This window comes from Elephas maximus, chromosome 1 (assembly GCF_024166365.1).
Source record: "Elephas maximus indicus isolate mEleMax1 chromosome 1, mEleMax1 primary haplotype, whole genome shotgun sequence".
Lineage (NCBI taxonomy): Eukaryota > Metazoa > Chordata > Mammalia > Proboscidea > Elephantidae > Elephas > Elephas maximus.
Genome location: NC_064819.1, coordinates 15,759,975 through 15,780,560, shown reverse-complemented (window position 1 = coordinate 15,780,560; position 20,586 = coordinate 15,759,975). Strand labels below are relative to the sequence as shown.

At 43.6% G+C, this 20,586-nt stretch overlaps 1 protein-coding gene across 16 annotated transcripts in view; it reads right to left on the bottom strand.

Moving 5' to 3' along the window:
• Positions 1-20,586, bottom strand: part of KALRN (kalirin RhoGEF kinase) — a 792,110-nt gene that overhangs the window by 14,866 nt on the left and 756,658 nt on the right. For all 16 annotated transcript variants that reach the window (XM_049878536.1, XM_049878496.1, XM_049878517.1 and 13 more), the window contains 6 exons: positions 10,134-10,161; positions 9,388-9,559; positions 7,734-7,855; positions 7,198-7,329; positions 5,388-5,552; positions 3,266-3,344 (listed from right to left, as the gene is read on the bottom strand). In XM_049878536.1, coding sequence (XP_049734493.1) covers positions 3,266-3,344; positions 5,388-5,552; positions 7,198-7,329; positions 7,734-7,855; positions 9,388-9,559; positions 10,134-10,161 — 698 coding nt within the window. The remainder of the gene's footprint in view (positions 1-3,265; positions 3,345-5,387; positions 5,553-7,197; positions 7,330-7,733; positions 7,856-9,387; positions 9,560-10,133; positions 10,162-20,586) is intronic.

Below are 20,586 nucleotides of genomic sequence, written 5' to 3'. Positions count from 1 at the left end.
AAAAAAAAAAAGAGCAGATTAGGTATAGGTAGAAACAAACACAAACTGAGTGGGAAGATGCCATGTGGAGATTGCCAAAGAATCACAGAATGCTAAGTCTACAGGAAGTGGAAAAGATCTTCCCTCAGAGCCTACAGACCAGAGTGTGTGGGTGGAGCTTGTCAACTTGACCTTTGCTATAGGGTGATCTGACTTGACTCTTTAGGTCTTTCTTCTTGGGCTGGTCATATTCCCCAGAGAAAGATCCTCCTTGCTTTCTGGCTGGAGAGTGAAGCCCTGACTGTCAGCTTCTAGGAGATTGTCAGCTTCTCGGAGCCCAGTGGATAAGAGAACTGGAGTTCCCAGTACCCAGCATGCAGAGATTCACATACAGCCCTGTTTCCAGTATGGTCCTGCTCCCTCAATGGAGCCTGGAGTCCCCCAGAACAGAGACACTCTCTTTTACCCTGTCCAGAGAATAAACCTCCAGTCTTTTCCTGGGTGGGAGTATAATTGTATAGCTACATAAAACTGGGGGGCAGGGGGCTGGGGAGAGTCAGAGCCACAACTTCTTCTCAAATAGACTTTGAGCCAGTCCTTCCAATTCTAGCATCCTTTTTACACCTACTTTCTGTACCAGTACCTAGGCCTTTGGAGAATTCTGCTGCAGAAGTTACATCGGCTCTCATTTGAACCTAATGACTGACTTGGAGTGAATTTTCTTAGGTCTCCTAGGTCAACTGTCACTCTTTCATATGCTTTTCTGTTCCTATTATTTTATTGATTGATGTCTCTTCTTCTAATCTCCCAATCTTATGGGTTTGTGCCTGTTTATAAAAATGCCTTTACTATAGTTTTAGTGAAGTCTCAGGAAGGAGTGAAAACAGATGCCTGTGTTCAACCTGGCATCCTTACCTGGAGGTCTGGTACTGCTACCTTTTTGGATCCTGTCCTGGTGGCACGTCAGTCTTCCCGGGGGGATAACTCTCTGGCGACTTCAAATTGCAATGTTGCCTATATAGTTTATTTCTGCTTAAATGTGCCCTGCTTAAGTGCCCTTTTCTTCTAAGTATGGGCTGTAGGAAAGAAAGTATTTCTACTTGCACCATTATTTTTATAATCTTTAATTACTGGAGCCTGTAGGGCCTTTTTTTTTTTTTTTTGTAGGGCCAGACATCTAAGTTTATGTGTGATGAGAAAGTTGACCCACTTCTATGGCCCTGGAACAGAAATCTTTTGCCTATCTCATGTAAGTTTCTCCATGTTTGATTTCCATTCTGTGAAGGTACAGCATTTTTTAAGGATCTTCTGAAAATATAAAGTGTATACTTGGAGCCCTGGTGGCACAGTGTTTAAGAACTCAGCTGCAAACCAAAAGATGGGCAGTTCAAATCCACCAGCCACTCCTTGGAGACCCTATGGGGGCAGTTCTACTCTGTCCTATAGGGTCACTATGAGTCGGATTTGACTCGACGGCAATGGGTTTTTTATACTTGGGAGAGGGGGAAAGCTTCAGATTGTTGTAGATAAGATTTTCTTTCTTTTAACTGCTGATTACTTTGAACAGATCAGAAAATTGGTCTCCCCTTTAAGAAATATCAAAACACTAATCTCTTCTAAGTAAAATGTGCCATAGCCTATGGCTATCAACAGCAAATGCAAATCTGAAGGAGGACTTGCCCGGTGTGTGCAAGTGGTGTATCCCATTCATTTCATTTAGAACCAGCTGGAATTCCATTTGCTCATCCATGGGGTCATATCCAGCTTCAAAAATTTAGATATAATGGAACAAGCTAGATTAACTTTCTAAGCCTTTTTTTGACAAGAACTGCTATACCAGAAACAACATACAGTAACAAAACAAGCGTGGGCTTTGAGTCAGATCGCCTAGAGTTTGAATACTAATGTGGGACCTTGAGAGAGTTACTCCACCTTCCTGAGCCTGCATTTCCTTCAGTCTATTTTTTTTTTATTTGAATGCTGCTTCTAGTGTTGTTCCTTTTTTTTTTTTTCCTAGTGTTGTTAGATTAAATTATGTTTGTATAGTATCTGTATTTGGAACACTCTAGATAGTCAATAAACATTGCCATCATTACCATTGCATAAATTTCCATTGTCCTTTCATTCTCGGGCTATACAAAGAAAATCGGAAAAGTAGGGCTAGTGTTTGTTGATGTTGAAGGGAACTGTAATGAAAGGTAACGAGTTACATTGTGACTCCTGCCTAAGGGACTGAAATAACAAACAATCTGGTTTTCTATAAAACCTCTGTTGCAACCACCTCACTTATGAAATGCTATGCTTCACTGAGAAATGTCAGAGATGGAGATGTTGCTAATGGCCTATAGATAGTGGGTGGTTTTTGTTTATTCATCCAGGGTGGGTGGGCAACTTGCAAGATTTACCCACATTCTCTCACCTAGGCCACCTTGAGACCATGCACAGGGATGGATCCCCTTTTTGTAAATTTCCCCTCAACTATTTTGTGGGACAGATATATATGTATCTTTCATTATTCTTTTAAAAGTAATATTTTCTTTCTTTTTTTTTTAAGTTTTTGAGGACACACTGAAAGTTCTCTAACCAAACTACTGAGGAAGGGGGGTTGGGCTAGAAATACCCATTAAACAATTGATGTGTTTAATACATGCACATATATAAAGACTAAAACCTAGGAAGCCCTATGGGGCATTTCTACTCTGTAATATATGGTCCTATGAGTTGGCATTGACTCGACGGCACAAAACAACCACCTAACAATTAGAGAGTATACCTTCTTCTTAAGAACACATGAAACTTTTTATAAGAATTACAAAAATCAAGGAATCAATATTATATATCCCAATTTCTCTAAACACCATGCAGTCAAGTTAGAAATCGGTAGCAAAAAGATAATTTTTAAAAATCTCACACATTTGGAAACTTTAAAACATATTTCTATTGTACATGAGTCAAAAAAATCATAGTTGAAATAAAAAAATATTTAGAACTCAATGATTTTCAAAATACCACATATCAAAACTTGGGAGATGCAGCTAAAAGTATACTTGGAAGAATATTTAGAGCCTTAAATATATTAAGAAAGGAGAAAGGCTGAAAGTTGAGGAGTGAAGCATTCAACTCAAGACGTTAGGAAAAAAAAGTTAGAAAACACACATCGATATTCTGCTTCTCGTCCTTATTGTAGAGAGAAAGCATTTACTAAAAGAAGCCAGAAAAATCGAGTCATTACTCTGATGTGACATTAATTGGTCACGAACCAAGCAACAGAAAACTGTGTCATTACCTTCCAATTTCATTCAGCTCAGTATAAGCTGAATCAAAATTATCCTTCCAAGAAATTGTGGCTCCATCAGCAGCAGCATCTTTGGAAGAGAGAAATTCCATTTATGATATTGAATATGTCACAGAAAAATAAAGAAAAGCTAATAACAGAAAAGGTCCAGTGTAATCCCAAAGCAATTCTTCTGACTAAATATGGAGTTGAACTCAGTGGGAAAATGCCACAATTCCCTGAAACGTTAGTTTTAAAAATAACATGCAAGGAGAAATTGACATTAGACAGACTGCTTCTGGCATTTATTTAGACCTGGGGAAAACTCTGGACAATTGAGAAAGGTAACTTCTGGATATTTTACAATAGAAACTTGCTAGAAAAAAACAGAGAAAAAAGCACTTTGAAGGTACAAAATAAGCCAGTGAGAACGAGGGCTGTAGGGAATTAGGGTGGGTTATAAGGGCCAAGAAAGGAGGGAAAGAAAAGGAATGTGTGCAAAACATCTCATCTCATTGCTCCCAATCATTAATGAGCCTATTCGGTACACTGAACGATTTAACTTAACCCAAATTATATGCCTGAGTAGAATCTTTGGCTTCTGTAAAGATTACAGCGAAGAAAACCCTATGGGTCAGTTCTACTTTGTCACACGGTGTCACCACGAGTCGGAATGTACTGAACGGCACCCAAAAACAAACAACAGAATCTTTGGCAGCGTTACCTTGTATGATGTATTAACTCACTGGAGAGTGATTCACACACACACACACACACACACACTGACAGTGGTCATCCCTGGGCAGCATTCAGTTAAGGCATTAAGGGGCCTGTGAGGACAGGCATCAATCAAGTCAGTGGCTCCCCAGAGCCGGTCTTCTCAGGCTGCCCACAGCACAGCATGGCTAAGGCTGGGGGTGGCTTATCTATACGGAATTCTGAGGAAACAGAGACTCAGGGCCAAGGTTTCCCAGTGAGTCACAGGCCCATGGGAACACAGTTGAGCTGAGGCTGGGCTGGCAGTGGGGGAGGGGAAGAGAGTGCTTCTGGATTCAGCTGGGGAAGGAGCACGTAGCCCGAGGTCCTCTGGAGACGCTGGGATTTCCTTAACCCAAAAAGATGCAGGCCCATTGCCCCTTAAGGTATAGTGACTGAGACAGCAGGCCTCTCATCTCCTATCCCCTGTCCCCCACAATGCACACAGACAGACCATCTTCCCTGCACTGCCTGAGATCTCACCATTTGGAGTTTTTTTTTTTAGGCTAACAGGTCTCCTCTTTCCAAATACCTCTGGGACCAAGATGTCTCTGTGAGAGAGTGAATGTCACTGTTGTTGTTAGTGGTCATTGATTAGGGCTCATGGTGAGCCCATCTGTGCAGAGTAGAGCTGCCCCATAGGGTTTTCAAGGCTGTGACTTTTCAGAAGCAGATTGCCAGGCCTGACTGCTGAGGTTCAAACCGCCAACCTTTTGGCTAGTACTTGAGCAGTTAACCTTTTGTGCCCCCCAGGGACTCCGAGATAGTGAATAGGTGGGCAAAATAAGAACCACGTTTATAAAACACACATGTATGTATATCTTAGATGATTTCTCAACAAATCTACAGAAAAATGTATGTTGCAAAAAAAATAAAAACCTCTGGGGAGTAGGGGGTTAGGGAAACTATCAAATTTTTATCTTGTAGCGAAATCTTTCTGACAGGTTGCATTCTTCTCCTCATTTGAAGCTGGTGAGGGGTTGTCCCTAACACTGGGAGGGACACTGTCACCTGGTCGGGTGAGACAAGGCTTCTAGTTCCTGTCTTAGAGAGAGGCAGATTGGATCCATGTCACTCACGACTCCTGCCTGCCCCTCTCTGTTCCCGGAGACACATACGGGAGTCTGGGGGAACTTGGCAGGCCCAGGGTTAGGCATGGGTGGCAGACCTGATGTTTGCCCCAAGACACTTTGAGCCATACTTTATGGAAGCACTCTTCCTTAGGCCTCTAAAATGTCATTTAACTAAAGCCACCATGTAGATCCACATCACCACTTGCTGGGTAGCCTTCACACCAATTATGCCAATGCCTCTGTGACAGCTGGCCAGGTGCCTTGCCATCCACTGTCTGGGAGTCCTGGCCATGGCTGGGGCTCACCGTATTCTGGAAGTCGCACGAACTCCGAGGGCTCACTGGGAAGGCTGATCCCCCAGGGATTACTGGCACTGACTCTGAACTGGTAAGGACACCCAGGACTGAGGTCTTCAATGACGAGGTAAGTGTCCAAGGTCGAAGCTACAGACTGCTGCCAAACCTGGGAACCTAGCACACAGTTTCCAAGGAGACAAAAAGTCAAAGGGACATTGTTTCACAGACCTTCAGCAAACAAAGAAAGGAAAATTGACACATTCATTTCAAGTGGCAGTTGTAGTCAATACATCAGCCGGGCCTCTGAAAACCTGCAGCCCAACCATGGCAGGTCTGGGTTCAGTTTCCCGAGTAACTGAATAAATCGTGAGGGGTGGCAGAAGCGGGATTTTTGAAGACCTGCCTGTCGATTGTTTACTTTCAAAAGTACAAACGGGAGAGTTAAAGACATAGATAATACAGGATTTACAGAGGAACACATGGTAAATTTTTAATGGGGCCAGAAGAAAAAATTGTAAATTAATAACAAAACAAGAGAAAATATGCCTTTGGAAGTTGAAACAAGTAAATTTCCTCAAGTGAAGATTAACATGTATTGAGCACTATGTACACGTACAATTCTGTGAAAGGTCTTTTCACACAATTCTCTTGTTTAATTTTCTTCCTTAAGCCTATCGAAACCCCTGAGGTAGGGAGCACCAATTTCACTTGACGGATGAAGAAAACGAGGCTCAGAAAGATTCAACCATTTGCCCAAGAGCACTTCGTTAGTAAGAGGAACTATGAACTGAATAATGCTGAGGTAAATATGGCCATTGTGAAATGCGTCTCTCAGCTCAGCATTATGACCTTTGAACTGAGTTGGGAGACACAGGAGTAAATGGTTTCAGAACGGTGCAAAAGTAAGGAGTTTACAACTATGTGGGGCTTATTTAATAAAGAAGAAAGAAGGGCTAAAATAATAAGAATAAAGGAAAGTGGGGTAAAACAAATGATTTTGGTTCCAAGGGCAACAGTAACTTCCAGTTCAATGGTGAATTCATAAGTTGGTTCAGAGATGTGCTATTAACAATTAGCACTACCTGGCAGCTTTTGGGGGCCATGGTGGCCCAGTGGTTAAGACTTTGGCTGCTAACCAAAAGGTTGGCAGTTCGAATGCACCAGCTGCTTCTTGGAACCCCTGTGGGGCAGCTCTACTCTGTCCTATAGGGTTGCTAGGAGTTGGAATCGACTCGACAGCAACAAGTTGGTTGGGTGGCTGCTTTTTAACCAAGTTTTTTTTTTCTTGATAAGTACGTGTCAGTCTCAGTTGTTTCCAGCTGCCGAAGATTACACGCACCTTTAACACATAAATTTAACAAATTTTCAAATTGTCAATTTTTTAAAAGGTCGTGATGTGTTCTCTGAATTTTATTTGGGAGTTTGGGGATAAAGCTCTGATCATACGACTCTAGTTATTACTCTGGAGGAAAGATCACAAGTTAGGTTCTAGCCCCAGTTCTGCCACTTACTAAGTACAATCTTAGGCACATTTCTTAACTTTCTTTAGGCCCTTGCCTCCTCATCTGTAAAATGGGCCTGCTCAGCCCTGTCTTAGTGATTAGTGTATTAAGTAAGGAAATGCAGGTGAGGGGGCTTCGAAACCTGCCATGGGTCATGAAGTAGCACAAACAGCTACTCTATGTTTGAGACCAGAAGGCAATGTAGTCTGGCCTTTGTGCTACACTGGAAAACCCAAGAAGGAACAGTCTATGAAAGACACAGAAGGACCCTCTTAAGAAGAACAGAAGCCAAAGAAGAGGAGGGCGAGACAGCACACCTTCTTCTCTGTACTCTACGGTGTAACCAGAGATCGTACAGTTCCCGGTGCTGGACGGAGGCAGCCAGCGGAGGATCACTGAGGTGCAGCTTCTCTCCTGGGCAATGGGGCGGTTCGGGGCGGCGGGAACACCTGCAGAAACAAACAGAGTCAAATGGTGTTTCCGCAGAACCTGGCATTTTACATCAAGTTTGAGGGTCACCAAACGAACATTACTTGCATCTCATCTTTTTCCTACAACCTTCTCCACCAACTGACACACCTTTCTCCAGGCCTGAAGAAGGACTGGGAGTAAGTGGCAGACACACTTTGCTGTCTGAAGTTCTTACTTGGGCTAAATACTGTACTTTGGAGATAAAGCTTGGTCAGGGAACTATGCGTGAGGGCAGGGGCAGCTCCTAGCAAAGATTCACTCTCTTCCCATTTGCTAGAACTCTATTTTGGAATTTTCACAATGGATCTTTTCTTCCCCAGGTCTCAAAAAGCCCTTGTAATGCCCACTTAAAATGTTTGGCTACTAAAGAGACTGACTGTACCTTGTACTTTAACTGTAGCAGATGTTGATGTGGTCCCGTGGTCATTTGTTGCTATGCAGGTGTAAATCCCACTGTCTTGGGGCATCAAGTTGCAGATTTTCAGGGTTATTTCACCAGAATCACTAGGGACACCAAGAGGAGGCTCTTCAAACTCCAGTACTGACCTTCCTGTGGTCTTCCTCTGTGCCCACCCCCTAGAACCACCCCCTCATGCCCTATAAGGTCCCTGGGTGGCGCAAAAGGTTTGTGCTTGACTACTAATGTAAAGGTTGGTGGTTTGAACCCATCCGGCAGCATCTCAGAAAGAAGGCCTGGCAACCTACTTCCATAAATATTACATCCAAGAAAATCCTATGGAACAATTCTACTCTGTAGCACATGGAGTCACCGTGAGTCAAAATCAACTTGACAGGAACAGGTTTGGTTTTGGGTTTTTTATATCCTATATCCATCTTGCAGAGCCTGCATTGGACTCCTTGACTGTATTACTGAAAGCAGAGTACAGAAGTAAGCCCTTCCAGCTTCCCGAAGGAGGCCCTGTGGGAAACTCCCATCATTTGCCTTACTCAGTGGAACCAAGATACGATTTTAAATGAAGTGTTTGAGGTTAAAGATGATGGATGGATAAAAGGCCATAGATTTGGCACTGGGTGTGCTGAGCTGTAAGCAGGACTATATAATAAAATCCATAATCAGTAGCAATAAAAACTGACAGAAGGATTTGGAGACAACCAACTCTGTCAAACGGTCTTGTGTAGGAGCATGCTTGTAGCTGGATTTTCTGTTTTCTAGTGCACGTTCTACAGCACGTCATTTCTTTTTCCCTAAGAACATTGTTTTTGGGTTAATGAAAGGGTTAGACATGTCACTGTTCCACAGGATTCTGGAAGGCACAAATAGCACCATAATATTGAACTGGAGGTCCGCATTTCTTCTCCAGGTGTAGAGCCTTTGCCACTTTACCCAACTTAGACATTCCCTGAGGAATCCGTAGGGAGAGATCACCTAGTAGGCAGTGACTGTAAAAGCTCTTCAAATGTATGGTTCATGCTTCTCCTGAGTTATAAAAATTTGTTTTTCTTCATTTGTTTCATGGGGCCCAGAATGCACTCTTTCCAACCCATTCTTTCTTGTCCCAGGCATGTCTACATGATGCAGCGCAGTGTGTGAAATGTGTGCTGCTGAGACCCAGGTGTCCAGCAGGCTGAGGGGCAGGTTGTCGTTGAGCAGTGGACACCAGTTGCCATCAAGTTGATTCTGACTCATGGTGACCCCATGTGTGTCAGAGTAGAGCTGTGCTCCATAGGGTTTTCAGTGGCTGATTTTTCAGGAGATCACCAGGACTTTCCTTCGAGGTGCCTCTAGGCAGATCCTAACCTTCAACCTTTGGGTTAACAGCTGAGTGCCTTAACTGTTCGCACTCCCCAGGGCCTCCATGAATAGCAAAGGCCGTGCCTAAGGCTCATAGCACTGGGTAAACTACGAGCTGAGCCATCAAGGTTTTTACCTCAGTCTCTCCTAATCAAGCTAGAATGGGCTGCAGGGCAACTGTCCTGTTGGAGAGGCTGAGACCAGAACAGAAGCTGCCTCCCACATTTGGCCTCTTGGTGCTGTGCTAAGCCCAGTGGGTGCTGATGCCGGAGCAATAGCTCACCAGGAAGAGACGGAGTACGTGGCTGAGCTGTTGTTAGTGTCAAGGATGTTCTGGTCTGGACCCTTCCAGGTGATGGTGGGCTTCGGCCGCCCACAGACTTTGCACTGCAAGGTCACTGTGTCCCCAAGTAAGCAGGTCACATCCACTAAGGGCACAAGGAATTCTGGGGCCACTGTGGTCAAACCGACATACATTCACATCATTCAGAACATAAAGAATAAAACAGGCGTCTTAGAAAACAGCACTCTCATTCCTCAGCCATATTGTGTAACCATGATTCAAATGACCTTCATTTTAGCACTCATCTGGGTTCTATCCCTGCAGTGGGTCCCCATGATTGCTCTAATCCCACCCATCAGATCTCTTTTGAACTGTCATTTTACTTTTTATTTTAAGACAGCCAGGCTGTCTGTCCATTTATTGCAGAAAAATTAGGAAATTCAGATGAGCAAAGAAACAAACAAGCAAAAAAAAGCTTCACGATGCCATATTCCAGAGACAACTACTGTGAATTCTGGTATGTATCTTTTTAAAAGCTTTATAAAACAAGCCTTTTCTTATAAAAACTGTATCCCATTATATACATATTGCAAGTTGTAATCTTTTTCATCTAATAGTTTATCATAAGCATCTTTCCTGTCCACAAACACATAACCACATCACCATTGTTTAATTGGCTCTCCATCAGTGCTGATTTGCCATCATTTATTTAGCTAATCCCTACATTCTTCCTCTTTTTCACTTACCTTCTTGGATGAAATTTGGATTCAAGATCTGAAAAACAAGAAAGAAAGAAAGAAAGAAACAGGAAATTACTTAAATCCAAAAGTACTAAAGGTGAACAAGAGACTTTAATCCTACTGGGTAAAAACAAAACAAACAAACAAAAAACTCAGACTGCTGAGTTGATTCCAGAAAGTACAATTTAGAGAAACGACGCCTGGAGCCCAAGCCTCCATTTAGGTGTATGTAACGGTATTGCTACCACAGTAACAAAATCCATCTTTAACGACAAAGGGCACTGATTTACTTTCCGGTGTAATCTGGCTGTTCACATTCCCTTGGGGCATCGTGTGGTCCCAAACACGTTTATTATGACTCTTGGGCTCTATTAGCTGCAGCCGGGCTCATCCTCCCTTTAACACGCACACAAAGCCATTCTCCTCCCCTTCAGACCCACACTTCTAGACTCAAGCAGTGTGACGGCACAGAGCCTTCCCAGCATTGCTCATTTTCAGAAACAGAGGACCTGACATCTATCAAGCTAGAAGGGTCATTTGAAACGAACTAACCCAATGGTTTTCTTTGAAACGTTTTCCCCCAAGCAGGGGACATGTCTCTTCAAACAGCTAAATGCAGACCCTCTCTGGCTGAAGGGGAAGGAGGGATCCCCCTGTCTGCTCATCCCAGCAGCAGCACTGCCTCCCGTAGCCCAGGTTTCCACAGGGCAATGTGGACACCTGATGGTTCTAACCCTTTTTGCTGCATAGGTGAGAAAACTGAGACTTAGGCCAACTAAATGCCTTGTCCTTGTCGCTGCTGGAGTTCTTGGGACATACTGTGTTGCCTGCCTCGTGGCATCCTGGATCTTTCCTGGAAGGGAAAACACTAGACTACTGGACTGCCCATTCTGGAGTTACCCATACCTGGGAGAATTGTCACCTTGATTTCCCTCCACCTTCTCTACAAGCTGCAAACCCTGGTGGTGTAGTGGTTAAGTGCTACGGCTGATAACCAAAGGGTCGACAGTTCGAATCTGACAGGCGCTCCTTGGAAACTCTATGGGGCAGTTCTACTCCGTCCTATAGGGTCACTATGAGTCGGAATCGACTCCACGGCGCTGGGTTTTGGGTTTGGTCTCTACAAGCTGTAAACACACAAGTTCAGGGCATAAAGCCTGATGTGGTGAAACAGCGTGAGCTTTGTGGTCAGAGTGGGGTCGCTTCTTTTGTTTACTGTGATTTTTGCTCTAATTACCTAAAATTTCTTAGCATCAATTTCCTCCACTATAAAATGGGGATAAATACCTATTGCAAAGAGTTATCACAAGATGAAATGAAATAGTGTATGTCAAGTCCTTAGCATAATGCTTGACAAGCAAGTACTCAATAAATATTTAAATAAATCAGAAGAGGAAGAAAGACGATCACATTCTAATCCATCTCCCGTTCGCGAAGCAGTTTAGTGTTAAAGTGATTAATCGGTAATAGTTTCTCTTGCAAAGTTCTTCTTTCCTTCATAATGAAGGCTGAAAACTCACGCGCCTTACAAAATAGCCCAGTTGGGGTCTACACACCTATCTCCCTACATTTAGCCATGGGATATCGAATGCACATGGTGTCTGTGTGCTCTTCCCTTACGCAGGGACCCAAATGAGCCCTTCTGTACAGAGATGTTATTTCTTCTTTGGGTTCCCCTTTGCAAAGCAATGCCCACTTACACTACTCAGGTTTTTCACAAAGTGAATGCAAGTTCTGGGGATGATTGTCCAAAGCTTCTAACCACTGTAGCGCCCTCTGCTAGCCTCAAAAGGCCACTCATACCCCTGCCCAATCTGCCTTTAAAAGTAGTGGTCCTCAATCTCTGATCTGGACAGCTTAAAAACACAAAAAGACCAATGTCTGGGCCCCATGCCTAGAGATCCTGTCTTAATTGGTGTGAAGCGGGGCCCCGGGATTAGTATTTTTCAAAGCTCCCTCAAGTGAATCAACATGCAGCCTGGTTTAAGAAACACTGCTGAAAGTTCCCCTCTAGCCAAGGGAATTGATCTCTGTTGTTATGGATTGAACTGTGTGTCCCCCCAAAATACATGTCCACTTGGTTGGGCCATGATTCCCAGTATTTTGTGGTTGTCCATCATTTTGTGATCTGATGGGATTATTCTATATGTTATAAATTCTAACCTCTGATGTTGATGAGGCAGGATTAGAGGCAGTTATGTTAATGAGGCTGGACTCCATCTACAGGATTAGGGTGTATTCTGAGTTACTTTCTTTTGAGATGCAGAAGAGAGAATTGAGTAGAGAGGAGAGGGGCTTCCTACCGCCAAGAAAGCAGAACCAGCAGTGGAGTGCATCCTTTGGACCTGGGATCCCTGCGCTGAGAAGCTCCTAGACCAGGGGAAGATTGATGACAAGGACCTTCCCCCAGAACCAAGACAGGAAGCTTTTCCCTGGAGCTGACACCCTGACTTCTAGCCTCCTAGACTGTGAGAGGATAAATCTTTGTTTGTTAAAGCCACCCACTTGTGGTATTTCTGTTATAGCAGCACTAGATAACTAAGACATCTGTTAAACCAACTTCCTGCCCCAGAGGCTTGGGATGCAGCAGGGAAGATGCAATGGGGCATCTGATAAAAGTTGCTGCTCTCCCTGATTTCAGAGACTCCCTCCATGTGAGGGGATGCTGGGCAGTGGTAGGGAGAGGCACATTGGAAGAGGCAAATGGCAGGGTTGTCACATGGTGAACAAGGAAAGAAACTACCAGTAAACATGGTAAGCAGCACTGCATCACCACGTGGCTTAGGTAAGGCAGGGAGAATGACGTCTGAGTCAGTCAGCTAAATGCTTAGGAGACTAAGAACATTTTCAAAACATTAACAGTGGCTACCTCCAGCCCGTGGCATTACTCCCGTTCAAAACACATTTACTGAGCTTGTCTTCTGTCCCAAGGCTTTGCAGACACACATATGATTAAGAGATAGATGCCGCCCTCAGGACCTATAAAATTTTATCTGAATTTTGGGTGATTTTTTTTTTTTTTCTTATCTGGGCTTTCTAAATATTCTGTAGGTACCATGATTCACTTTTGTAATTTTTTTTTTTAAAGGAAAGGTACAGTCAGACCTATTAGGCTGTGAGCTCTTCAAGGACAGGAGCGATTTGTTATTTCCCTTTGTACCTCTGGCCCCTAGCCCAGGGTCTACAGCATAATAGGCACTTATTACATGTGTGTTGGGTGAATGAACACCTCTGATCTCATTTAGGTTCTCCCAAGAATTTAGGACTAGTTCATAAATAACCAAAAAAAAAAAAAAAAAAACCTAAACCCATTGCTGTTGAGTTGATTCCGACTCATAGCAACCCTACAGGACAGAGTAGAACTGCCCCATAGAGTTTCCAAGGAGCTCCTGGTGGATCCCAACTGCCAACCTTTTGGTTAGCAGCTGTAGCATTTAACCACTATGCCATAGAACCAAAAGGGCTATAATTACTTCTGGGTATACGGCTAATAGTGACCAACTACAGCATGTTTTAAAATACAAATGAAATGCAAACTTTTTGGAAAATGGTTTAAAAACAATATAATCTGTAGCCTCTGAGGCAGGCCTTGCAGAAGGGGCCACAAACTCTGGCAGCAGACAAGAACTGAGTACTCAGACTCTCTTGCCTTGGATGACATTCTTAAGCAATTTAGGCCTCGGTTTTACCTGTAAAATGGGCATAATAATACCCACCTAGCAGAGCTGTTTGATGTAAAGACTCAATTTATTTGATAAGGATTTACTGAGCTGACCCTTGGTTAGATGGTGGAGACAAGACAGGGAGTAAGGCTGACATTCTCACTACCCTCAGTGGGCCAGCAGTCTCGTGGGGAAGCAGAATTAAATAACATTTGCAAAGGGTCTGGGACAGTGCTGGGCTGACATTAATGGCTGGCCTTTAACAAACGTGACACACTACACTCTCCCTCACCCTGCCCCAACTCAAGCAGAGTGATTCTGGGGTGAAGACACAACTTAAGGATGCTGCCAATTGTGTTCAATGGCCTACATTTCCCATCATGATGGGATCCACAAGGGAGTGAGACATGGAGTCCATCTACACCAAGAGTCTCAGAAGGGAGGCTTACTGTGGGAGAGGCAAATAGCAGGTTCCTATGGTATACAATTTCAAGCGGGGTTTCATAAACTTACCCTGTGGCATTTAGAAAACAACACCCAAACTTAGGAAATTTTTTTGTCCTATCCTATTTCTCATTACATAATCCAAACTGTATATATTATTATATACATGCAGTGTTTGATAAGCAAGTATTCCTAGCTTGGATGTAGACTTTAAGGGCAAGTCAGAGAACGGTTGCCAATAAGGCTTAATTGCAGATTCTCTATGTGGTAGGGGCTTGTGGAAGTTACCAGTCTTCATTCCTCTGCCTCCTTGCTGGCCCAGGTGAGGGAGAGCCCAAGTCAGCACAAGGTAATGCTGACATTGGTAATAATATCACTGATTTGTGTCGTATTATACGCTTGGCACAAACCATTCATGAACTCCTTTATTTGCTCCTCCAGAAATCTGGGAGGAAGTGCACAGAAGGTGTCATCTATTCCCATTTGCTAGGTGAGAGGGAGGTGTAAGATCATAGAGAGTGGGACAGGACTGCATCTGGGCGCTCTCAAATTTTAGCTGAGTGCTCATTCCACCATAACATTCAGTGCAATGGGAGGGTCTTAGGGAAAGTGTTGTAAACTTTGTCATTGATGCCAAGGGCTTACCTACTTATCTTTGCTCGTCCCTCGCCCTCCATCCCATCCCTACCTAAAACCCATAAACCTGTTGCCATCGAGTCAATTCCAACTCATAGCAACCCTATAGGACAGAGTAGAACTCCTCCATAGGGTTCCAAGGAGTGGCTGGTGGATTCAAACTGCCGACCTTTTGGTTAGCAGCTGTAGCTCTTAACCACTGTGCCACCAGGGCTCCATCTCTACCTAGTCTTCATTTCTTTTAAAACGTCTTTAATAAGGACCAGGAGCCTGAATAAGATTCACGCTTTTTTTTTTCTTTCTAATTTTTTTGACTCTGGATTATGCCCACAGAAGAGTCCCCTTTATTTTTCCTTTTTCTACTTTGAAGCAAAGCAGAGTAAGGACTAGGGGAGGTCATGATGCCCTTCTCACAATATTGTATAATTACTTAGTGTCTATGGCTCCCTGTGGACGAAAAGGCCCAAGAGGGCAAGGGCCGTGCTGTTTTGTGCACAGGTATCCCCAGCACCTGGCAATACCTGGCATATAAGTGTCCCACTGATATTTGTTAACCCAATGAACATTTAAAATGGTGGGATCCAAATTTGGGGAAGAAGAACCGAAAAAACGTTTCCCCTGAACTTGGAATGTTTTCCTATCTCCATTACTTTGGAATGTGGGTTGATTGGGAATCTCACTGGTCGGTCGTCATCCAAGACTTAGGCAATAGTGGTTTCTTCCTCCTCCATACTCACAGAGGCTAATACTTCTATAGCTCTGATTACCTGCTGCCATGTATATCTGTATGTGATGTGCCCTCCCTGACTGTAAACTCTTTGAAGGTAGTAATCCGTTCACATATGTGAATTACTGAATCAAATTAACTGAGGTCAATCAATTAGTAGACTAGAATTTAGGTCTCCTGACCACCTTGTCTAATGATCAGTATTGGTGTGTGCTGGGATCAGAGGGGTTAATCAAAAGCCACATGTGTTTCTTGAAACCTGATGTTTTCTTTCCTTAGATACAGGTTGGAAGTCCATGTAAAGTGGTACATGAAAAGAGAGAGAACTGGAATCCAAAATGGAAGTGGCAGTGAAGGACAGAGAACGCTCTGTATAAAATGTGCGTGAACGCACGGCAAAACCCAAGAGGACCAGGCTGGGGTAGATGGTGTGGGAAAGAGCTGCTCAGGAGTCTGGTTTTATTTGAACAGCAGAGGGCGGCAGGTGGCTCCTCCTAGCTGGGAAGCAAGAACCACTGCAATGTGGTCTATCAGCAACTTAAGTTTCTTCCTTCTGGAGGGAGATCCAATAGTTTTCTTGATTTTTCTTCAGAATGTGAAGGCAGTGAGGTAAGAGGAAAGAGTTACAGGTAAAATCAACCAACACGGAATAAAACAAAAGGAATTATGAGGAAATCTTAAGTCTATTTTTCTAGCCAGTCTATGTCCGAGATTCTGAATCTGAGAACTGATAAAACCCAAACCCACTGCTGTCAAGTCGATTTCAACTTATAACGATCCTATAGGACAGAGTAGAACTGCCCCATAGGGTTTCCAAGGAGCAGCTGGTGGATTTGAACTGCTCACCTTTTTGTTAGCAGCTGAGTTCTTAACCACTGAACCACCAGGGCTCCTAAGACCTAATAACCAAAAAACCTAATAAAACCCACTGCCATCAAGCCGATTCCAACTCATAGCGACCCTATAGGACAGAGTAGAACTGCCCGATACAGTTTCCAAGGAGCGCCTGGTGGATTCAAACTCCCGACCTCTTGGTTAGCAGCCATAGCACTTAACCACTACGCCACCAGGGTTTCAAAAAAAAAGAAAAAAAAAAAAAAAACACCTAATAGAGCAAATTCCTCACCTGTCTAGAAAACCAGTTGTCAATGGACTTCAGAGGAAAAACACTCGCACCCAAGTTTTTCCAAGTCCCTCATCACCAGTCACAAAAAGCAGTTCAAAACTACGTATCGCGAATGATGAAGAAATAAAAACGGGTCAAAAGAAATTCAAATCAAATGTCTTAAACTCAACTCAGAGCTTTCTTGAATGAACCAAAATTTCTATACTCTGTCTCTTCTTTCTATTTCCTTGGTGATGGTTCTATGTAAATCTGTGTTCAGAGGAGGAAGGAAAGGATCTTTAGGTGATTTTAGATAGGGAAATTTGGCAAAAAATGAACAGATAAAAGAAAAGAAATTTTAAAGAATTTAGACATGATTTCTGGTTTGGAGGTTTCACCATTCTTGTTTTCAATATGACCAAACCAGACATGATTTTCTAAAATTTTAAAGAAAATATTGCTACCTCTGCTAATTTCTGGGGCCCTGGTGGCCCAGTGATTAAAGCTACGGGGTACTATGGCTGCAAACCAAAAGGTGGGCAGTTCGAATCCACCAGGTACACTTTGGAAACCCTCAGGAGCAGTTTTACTCTGTCCTATAGGGTCGCTATGAGTAGGAATTGACTCAGTGGCAATGACTTTTTTTCTTTTTTCTGCTCATTTCTAAATGAACATAAAACAAGCTGCAATGAAAAATTTGTAAATATGACATAATCCCAAATGGCAGTAGAACTGTCTTTTCAAACTATTTCCTTAATTCATAGTACAATGGTTCTTAAAGCGTGGAAGAAGTTCAAGGTTTGTTATTGTTGCAACAGGTTATTTTCACAGACAATTCTAGAGCAATCTACCACAAGGCTTTGAGAGAGCTGGAGCAACTAGGAAGCTTTCCTGTCTTATAGTCTCCCTCCTCCTCCTTCTCACTCTGCCTTTTCTGCGCATGCCTTCTGGGCTCCTCCTTGCATCCTTACTCCGTCGTCTTTCTCCTGCCCTCACAGCTGAAACCAACAAGCGCATAAACCAGGGTCACTCTTCAATCCACTGAGTAACTAGACATAGAGCCTCATACTGGGACGCAGACATAACGTAAAACGTAGACCAAATTATTGAGGAGTCAGACAGGTAAATGATGAACTGCAACATGGTAGCACACGTGGAGAGAAGTGATTTCAGCCCAAGGTGGAGATGAAGCCTGGGAGCAAACACCAACAGATTAAGAAACACCGACCATGTGTCATGTGCTGTGGGGAATGCAGAGTTCTCCTCTATTAGAAGGGCCAGCTACCTAATTTCCTTTTTACCACCCACCCCACCCCACTCCACCATGCCTCTCTTGACCTTCCTCTCAGCAATACACCTCTGGTAGTGAGGGAGGTGGATGTGAAGGTGAAAAGCCAAGTGAGAGCCTTCAAAAGCTGCCAATACTGGCTGACCAGGTGTCTTCCTCCTGACACCTGTGTTTCTGTAAAGAGTGGTACCACTACAAAGAGGCATGCCAATAGCAGGTCTTGCTGTCATGCCCTACTCTGAGGCACTCACCACCACCACCACAGTCTACCTTTACAATGCTCCCTCCCCCTTTCTCTTTTCTAGAACTTTCCCTCTGTCAGTTGTCACGTTGTCTTGAAAGATCTACATTCTCAGAGTCTCTCAATTCCTAGTTCCATCACTTTAATTTAGGGCTTCAATATCTCTCTCCTAAACCATGACAATATCTGTCATGACAATATCTCTCAAGTGGTCTCTCTGTTTTTCTTACCCTGTTCCCATCTGCTTTTCACACCAAATAATTTTCAGAAGGCATAGCTCTGAAACCTTCCATGGCCTCCTCAGTCCTATTAAATCTAAATGTCTTGGCCTGTGCACAGCATTGCCTACAATACTTTTCCAATATTTCCCCTGCAAGTACCTTATGTCATAACCCAACTAGACACCTGCTGTTACTCCTGCTCATCTCTCCACTTTCCCAATGGGATACACTTGCTATTCCCTCTCCCATTTCTTGAAATTCCACCCATCATATAAGATTCTTCTCACATACCACCTCCTTTATAAAGCCTTTTATAAAGGGTTCAAAAAGCCTAAGTAATCCAACTTGACTAACCTTTTTCTCTTGGGATTTCCATAGCATTCCTTTCTGCTTTGTGTTTTAAGTAAGTACTTGCTACCAGTATGGGAGCTCATTCACTCGTTCAACCTAGGGACCTTTCCAGAGTAGCAGGCAGATAGATGACTTGGGGTTAGCCCAACAGGAGCTCATGTTCCCAGGGGGAAAGGAGAGCCTTATAATCATATTCTGCCAGAGACAAAAAGGGCCCCAACACCCTCTTTGCCCAATGGTTGTGCTTGGCACATTGTAGGCAGTCAGTAAATACTTACGGAGGGAAAGGCCACAGCTAGTGCTAGAAAAGGAAGGAGACAGTGGGGGAGGAAGGAGAGGGAGAAAGAAAAGAGGGAGAAAGCAAAACAAACCAACAAACCTAAAATAAAAATTAAAAAATCCAGCTAGTAGGTGAGACAAGGTAGATTCTGGCCTGGGTTCTCTTACCTTGTAACACTGGTAGGACCAGAACTAATTTTAACTAGATAAGGTTCCCAGGGAGACTTTCTGGGTTTCAGGTGGTCTGGGCCTTGGAACACCTAGCTTTGCCCATGGCTGGCCTTGCTTCAGACTCCAAACGGATGCTTGGAAAGCTGGCCTCTCCCATTCAGGGGAAGGTGACACAATGGTTAGGATGCTCAGGTACACATGGGTGAATCTCAGTAGTCTAGATGTCAATTAGGAAGAGGGTGGGAAGGGGTGTGGTGGTATGAAGGTGGTGTTATAACTTTTCTATAAATCACATTTCCAACCTGGGAGCCAGGATCTTGACTTAGAGAAAGGCTTCATGGATAAGTGTTTTGGGGTCTCATCCTTTAATGATTTTGACCCTGATCATTGCGCAGACCCCCAAAACTTCTTTTACTGGTGAAATAATCTCTTAGAGATCTAAGGACCCACAAGAGGTTAAAATTTTTCCCTGGGAATGCGGGAGAGAGTAGAAGGTTGATTTTTGGATTTTTCTGGAGTCCCCAAGTGGGAATACCCACAGCCTGACATCCCTTCCTGGACCTCTCGTATGCACTCAGCTGCTTTCATCCCTGTCTCTCTCACTGCTCCTCCCCAGCCTCTCACTACCTCTCCTTCCTCTCCCACGCCCTGCCCCACCGTAGGCATTTTTCAACTCCTCATAGGCAAGCGTGCCTACTCCAACATCCTTTATATAGGTGTCAACTACCTTCCTAAAACACAGAATGAATCGAACTGACTCCGTTCAAAAACCTTCTAATGCTTCTCACCATCCACTGGATAAAGTCCAGACTTCCTAGAAAGTCTCTCGAGGCCTTCACAGTCTGCTCCGACCTATCCGCCAGGCTTTGTCTTCTACAACTCTCCCCACGTACCCTAAATTCCAGGTACCCAGACTCTTCTCAAAATGTGCCAGGCACTTCCATACCTCAGGACCTTTGCTTGTGCTCTGTCCTTAACTCTTCACCCCTCTTCAAGGTTGTGAACATCCTATTAACCCATCAGCTCATAAGCTGCCGTGACGTAAAGCTCATAAACTTCCCAATAGACAGACTGTCTAGAAATACACAACCTTGGGGAAGCCTTAACCTCTCGGTGCTTCAGTTTTCCCAACTGTAAATGGGAATAATGATATTTCATTGTGCTATTGGGAGGAAAGGACTCAGCACACTACCAGGCACACAGGAAAGGCCAATTAATAGTAGTTACTAGTATTGTTAGCCCAGTGCCTAGACACTCATTGAATGAATGAATGAATGGTTCCACTCAGTATTAATCACTCCCTTCTCCATGCCTCTATTAGAGCACATTTTAAA